General features: G+C 45.3%; 1 protein-coding gene across 1 annotated transcript in view; it reads left to right on the forward strand.

The window, feature by feature from the left end:
* LOC106805284 (CD81 antigen-like) overlaps window positions 1-6,173 on the forward strand; it is a 99,727-nt gene that overhangs the window by 76,557 nt on the left and 16,997 nt on the right. Inside the window, exons 2-4 of the mRNA XM_014806822.1 lie at window positions 118-247; window positions 3,102-3,175; window positions 3,602-3,676. Coding sequence (XP_014662308.1) covers window positions 118-247; window positions 3,102-3,175; window positions 3,602-3,676 — 279 coding nt within the window. The remainder of the gene's footprint in view (window positions 1-117; window positions 248-3,101; window positions 3,176-3,601; window positions 3,677-6,173) is intronic.

The following is a 6,173-nucleotide window of genomic DNA, read 5'->3' on the forward strand; positions in this document are numbered from 1 at the left end:
ATAATATATATATATATATATAATCAGGAGATAATATATGTGGAATGATGGAAAAAGACAGAAGGGACATAAACGAATGACATCTAAAAGCTGCTTTCTCTCTCTCGTTTTACGCAGCTGGCGGGAATGGCTCTGCTAGGGCTAGCTCTCTGGTTGAGATTCAATCCACAGACGGACCAGTACACGGCGATAGACGAGCAGCTATCGGCGAGATACTACACCGCCAGCTACATACTGATGGCAGCAGGTACGTACGTAACCCACACCGCCCCGCGTGACAAACACTCACCCATCCCTATCACCCCCCCCCCTCCCGCGGAACGCCGTATGAATCCATATGAAAAGAAAGCGTGCCCCCTGGCCAACCTTCGTCAACAAGCAAGGTGTGCACGCGCGTGCGCGCGGGTAAACGACACCTGATGGGCCGTCCTACGACGACCGTGCTGCCACCGTGCGGGGTGTGTGGGCAAGGGCCCCTCTCTCGCGGAGCAACATCCCCCGCGTGCAGCAGGAACGCACGTACACGTGCCACATCGCAGCAAGGTGTGCTGATGCCGAAATAATGCAGGTCGTTCGCTTCGCCACGTCGTTCCTGCTTCGTCGCAACCACTGCCAAGGACGAACGGCTTATATAGAGAACAGATAGAGAACCCACAAGTCGTGGATGCGTACTGTGGGCTTACACGATATCTGCCATTTCTTGACGAATATGCGAGGCAAACTAAATTATAATAGGCTGCAAATAAAGTTTATCTCAGTTAGATCAAAAATAAGTTATAAATACTTACATTGACGGAATTTTCGTCCATCTTGTCGGTGTAAGTATTTATAACTTATTTTTGATCTAACTGAGATAAACTTTATATGCTTGTGAACTATAGAGATCCGATGAAATTATTCACTTATATAATAATTAATAATTATTAATTAATAATAATAATTATTCGCTGTATTGGGATAATTATCACTTCCCTGCGCCCCGCTTTGACAAAATCCTAAACGTCTTGAGTTATACTAGAGACTACGACGCATACTCGCGCACACACACGCACACGCACATGTACGCACGCACGCACGCACGCGCACGCGCACGCGCACACGCACACGTCGAGGTGCGCGCCCACGCACATGTCTGTCTGTCCGTCTGTCTGTCTGTCTGTCTATCTCATCTTGTTTGCCTGTCACCCTTTTTCGCTAAGATCACCACTTTTAGCTCTCTCTCTCTCTTTCTCTCTCACTCACTCTCTCCCACTCTCACTCACTCACTCTCTCTCTCTCTCTCTCTCTCTCTCTCTATCTCTCTCTCTCTCTCTCTCTCTCTTTCTCTCTCACTCACTCACTCTCTCCCACTCTCACTCACTCACTCTCTCTTTCTCTCTCTCTCTCTCTCTGAGCCTCCCTCGCTATTTAATGCATTTGAGATACGTGCCATCTATTGGCGAATTTAACAAGTAAACTTGTCATGTTGCGCCATTTACATCTCACACATGGCCGATGGTACGAAACTAATGATCAATGTCGCTTTACCGAAGACTCAAGTTCATTTACCTACCGATAGTTAAAATTCTTGGCTACGCTGCGTAATACTATGTAATCTTCTCTTGTTTACCAATGCGAAACGGTCGAGACATTGTGAGTTCAAGTGCTTTCCAAAATTATAATCTCCAATCGGTGTTTTCACTTCATCAATTTCCATTGTATTCATTCCATCCCTTCTATTGTATTATAATACCGAACGGCACGACTTGTATGACTATTGTGTGAACAGTGAGAGAAACACACGCGGGTGCACGCACGGGTTGGGGTCCGGGATGCGTACGGGTATAGCGGCGGTACACACGCACGCGCGCACATGGGCTGGAATACCTGGGGGCGTTGTCAGGCGCACATGCATGCGCACATGCATGCACATATCGACATAGAGACGTACAAGCACGCGCACATACTCACACATGCCAGTGTTGTAGATCTCGAGGCAGGTTTCTTTGGCCTCGGAGTGTAATGACTCGGACTCGGACTCGGACTCGAGCCCTCCGGACTCGAGGACTCGGATCGAGGCCGGCTCGAGAGTGATGTAGTATAAGTATGATGAGTATGATCATGAGTAATGACTAATGATGTAGTCGCTATTGCTAGCACGCTCCCTGCCAGCTAGCAGTGTTTACAATCACATAATATGCTTCTGAGTATAGATTTCAACATACTATATTTAACTACCACTGTGCGCTGATACCGTGTTTATTTTGTTTAAACTGTTTTAGCCATACATTGCGCTCGGCGAATTCATTTATTGGGATCTGCTGCGGAACTGTGTGGGAAATACCCTGCGCTACCATTCCCTTATCGCAACAAGCTGGTATGCTGCTGCAATGATTGCGCACAAACAAACCCAAATTTTAACCTGTATACGCGGCGCAATTGCAACTACTTTGTCCAGCCCTAAAGCAAAAAGATAGATATAACAGTTGTTATTGAATTCTATTCCGACACACATTCCGACGCACATACTGGGGCTGGGATACTTGGGGGCCATTGTCAGAAACATCGTAAATTATATTTAATGTTAATGTTAATGTTAATGTTGGCGAATGTCATAAATATGCAAAATATCCAGAACATTAGAACAAACATGAGGCACAGACACAGACACACACAGACACACACACACACACACACACACACACACACACACACACACACACACACACACACACAGCTCCAGTGCACATGCGGGTGAGACGCGGTTGGGAGTGGGAGGGTGGAGTTCAACCCCTCCACGGAAACGTCGCCTCGGCGACAACACGCAACACAATGACGATCACGTGACGTCGAACACGTCGGCGACGAATCAGCCGCGCATGAACGCGTGTGTCGACGACATACTATACTAACGCGCCCCTGGCGACGGAATTCTCCCCCACGATCCATCCTCCTCGGTCGCGGCCGCCTCCGCCGACGTAAACGATTAGTGACTACAATGCAGTCGGCGAGTGTCGTCGGGTTTTATCCACGCCGACATCGCGAGTCGACGGCGGACAAGGAGACTCCGTCAAGGCCGTGTCTAACTTTCTCTCTCTCTCTCTCTCTTTGCGTACACACAGGCGGCGTGATGACAATGTTTGGTTTCCTTGGATGTTACGGAGCACTACGAGAGAGCCAATGCATACTAATCATGGTAATCGAGTTTGATATTAGGCGATCGATCGATAAATGTTTGTAACGGTGAAGTAGCGCCAGCGACGTTAGCTTCCGCTCTCGCTCGGATGTTGGCCGCTTGCCGACGCCTTTTTCTCGATATTGGTAAAGATTTCTTAGAATAACATTAATAACTGTAAGAAATTAGCAACCAACAGACAACTATGTCGATTTATTAATGCGGATATTATTCCGTACATCTTAAATCGCTTCGTCAGGTCGTTTAGAATGCGGTAAACGATACATAAAACGGGGTAAATGTATTGTTCATTACATTATAGCGTAAAACGTCGTTCTAACCCGTCTGTGTTCACATCGCTAGCGTGAATGCTTCACATCTGAAATCCTTAGGCGTATGAACTGACATCACCAACTGCATCCTCTCTATGTTTGATTCTGCTTACAGTTCTTCACTCTTCTGGTACTTCTGTTTGCTGCTGAAATCGGAGGAGGAATTTACGCCTATATGAACAAGGAAAAGGTGCCGTATATACACACCCCATCCACACACGCTCACAATCACACGAACACGCGCACGTACGTGTACACGCACGCACGAACACGCGCACGTGTACACACACGCACGAACAAGCGCCCGTACAACATTACCTGAGCAGCGATAAACCATGGACCAAGCGGATAAATTTCCCTTAAGACCGGCGTTTACGGTTAACATGGCAATAATATGTAAAAATCATGTGTAAATAATACCAGGGGCGTATGTCACGGCAAACGGGAACAAGCGGAAGCTTCCTGTCATTTATTATACGTTACTCAGATACTATGACTTAATATGTTACCCAATAAACTAACCCAAAGCATTTAATCTAACTCGTCCGTGGCATTTTTCCCATTATATATTCGCGATCCAGCGAGCTGGACTCAATTGTACGATAATCGGGTTATTATAATTATATTATTATATATAGAGGCCTTTCCAAATGATCAGCAATCGGTAGCGACACCTATCGCATCACATGGTAAACATGAGATTCGGCAGAAAATTCCGTATTACAGACACAGAGGGAGAACACATTCCGGGTTTGAGTGCTATCGTTGCGTTTTACCAGGGCTGATATACTATTCTCGTCCAGTGTTTCAAATATTTCTTTGCCGTAGATCGTGGCGGTTGAGGTTTCGATACAGTATTTGCTAGTTTGCTTGCTACTAGCAATTCATATGCTAGACGAGAGATGACAGCACTTCAGCACTGCTTAGCGGACAACGTTAATCGCGGTCATATATATAACACCTATATATATATATATATATATATATATATATATATATATATATACACACATATATATATAGCACACAGAACAACACGTGCGCACAACGCTCGCACACGCACGCACGACACGCACACACACACAACACACACAAACCAGCCACACACACACCACACCACACACACACGCAGCATACACACACACACAGCTGTCACACACACACACACAGGCAGCAGACACACACCATACACACACGCACACACACACACATCGTGCGCAGACGCCACACGCACGGTTAAGGTGCTCTTCTTGGCTTGTGGGGCCTTTGCCCTGGGCCGGACCGAGCACAGCCACGCAGCCACAACAACAGGAGCACACACAAACACACACACGACACACAACACACACAACACACGCCGCACATACACACACCACTCACACACACCACACACCACACACCACACGCACACACATACACACACAACACACACACATGACACAGGCACACACACATATATTATATATATATATATATTTGCTTATATATTGAGCTTATTTGCATTTATAAAGCATAAGTCATAAATAACGGGTTTTCAGAAATCCCTATACAGAAATCATTATTTATTAGAAATAATTAACATAACTGGAAAACACGGACGTAAGTGGTTTTGAAACTAAATAAAATAAACGTCCTCCTTAAATAACCTTTTAAACCAGTTTCCTTGGATTTATTAAATTTACTTCAACAATTTCGTCCTCACTATTCCCACTGTATTTGTTTTTATTATATGTATAATAATGATATATATATCTATATATATGATACTTATATACATATTGATATATATTATTATATATATTATACTAATATATAGTTATATAGTAGCGCACACAGCGATCTACATACTTGTGACGGGGGCGGGTGAATCGAGAGTCGGGGAAATGAGATTTCGGGAGCGAAATTCGTGGGATAGCCGTCGGGGGGGAGAAAAGTACCGAACCCGAAACCGCCGAAACACCGATACCGAACACGCGAGGTACATATAGAGAGTAAAGGTGGTGAACAACCGTCGATCGCGTCCAAAGCAGCAGGCCTTGAATAAGCATGCGAACAGATATTAATTAAAAATACTCAGCACTTTTACTGTCGCTAAAGCACAACATACACTTTATTCATGTTAAATAACTTACAGATTCATGCTCTATGCTCCGGCTCGAAACTTTTGCCAGGCTTCTATGATGCGAATTTCTACAAAAGTTGTTTGACACATTTCATACAACAATGGCAGACGCGCGACATGGCTACGCCACTACTGGAATGGCAGCAATTACACAACAAAGACCAATTTTACTTCTAATTGCTTTCTAGACGTCCCACGAGGCCATAGATGCAACTTATCTGCAAAATCTAAGTGCCGAATTTCAAGCGGAAAAAAATGCTAAAAAAGGCCATTCTCTAGAGACGAACAATAGGTGCAACGGTGAAACCAATTGGCGGATGGCTTACTGTTCCCAAAATGCCGTCCTCTAGGAGTGAGCAAAGAGTAGAAAGGAGAGAGAGAGAGAGAGAGTAGAGAGAGAGAGGGAGGGAAGAGAGGCGAGTGAGAAAGACAAGAGAGAGAGAGAGAGAGAGAGAGAGGAGAGAAGAGGGAGAAAAGAGAGAGAGAGGAGAGGAGAGAGAGAGAACGGAGAGTGAGAGAGAGAGAGAGAGAGAGAGAGACAGCCAGATGCCGACAGAGAGAGAGA

The sequence above is a fragment of the Priapulus caudatus genome, unplaced genomic scaffold, assembly GCF_000485595.1.
Source record: "Priapulus caudatus unplaced genomic scaffold, Priapulus_caudatus-5.0.1 Scaffold108, whole genome shotgun sequence".
NCBI lineage: Eukaryota > Metazoa > Priapulida > Priapulimorpha > Priapulimorphida > Priapulidae > Priapulus > Priapulus caudatus.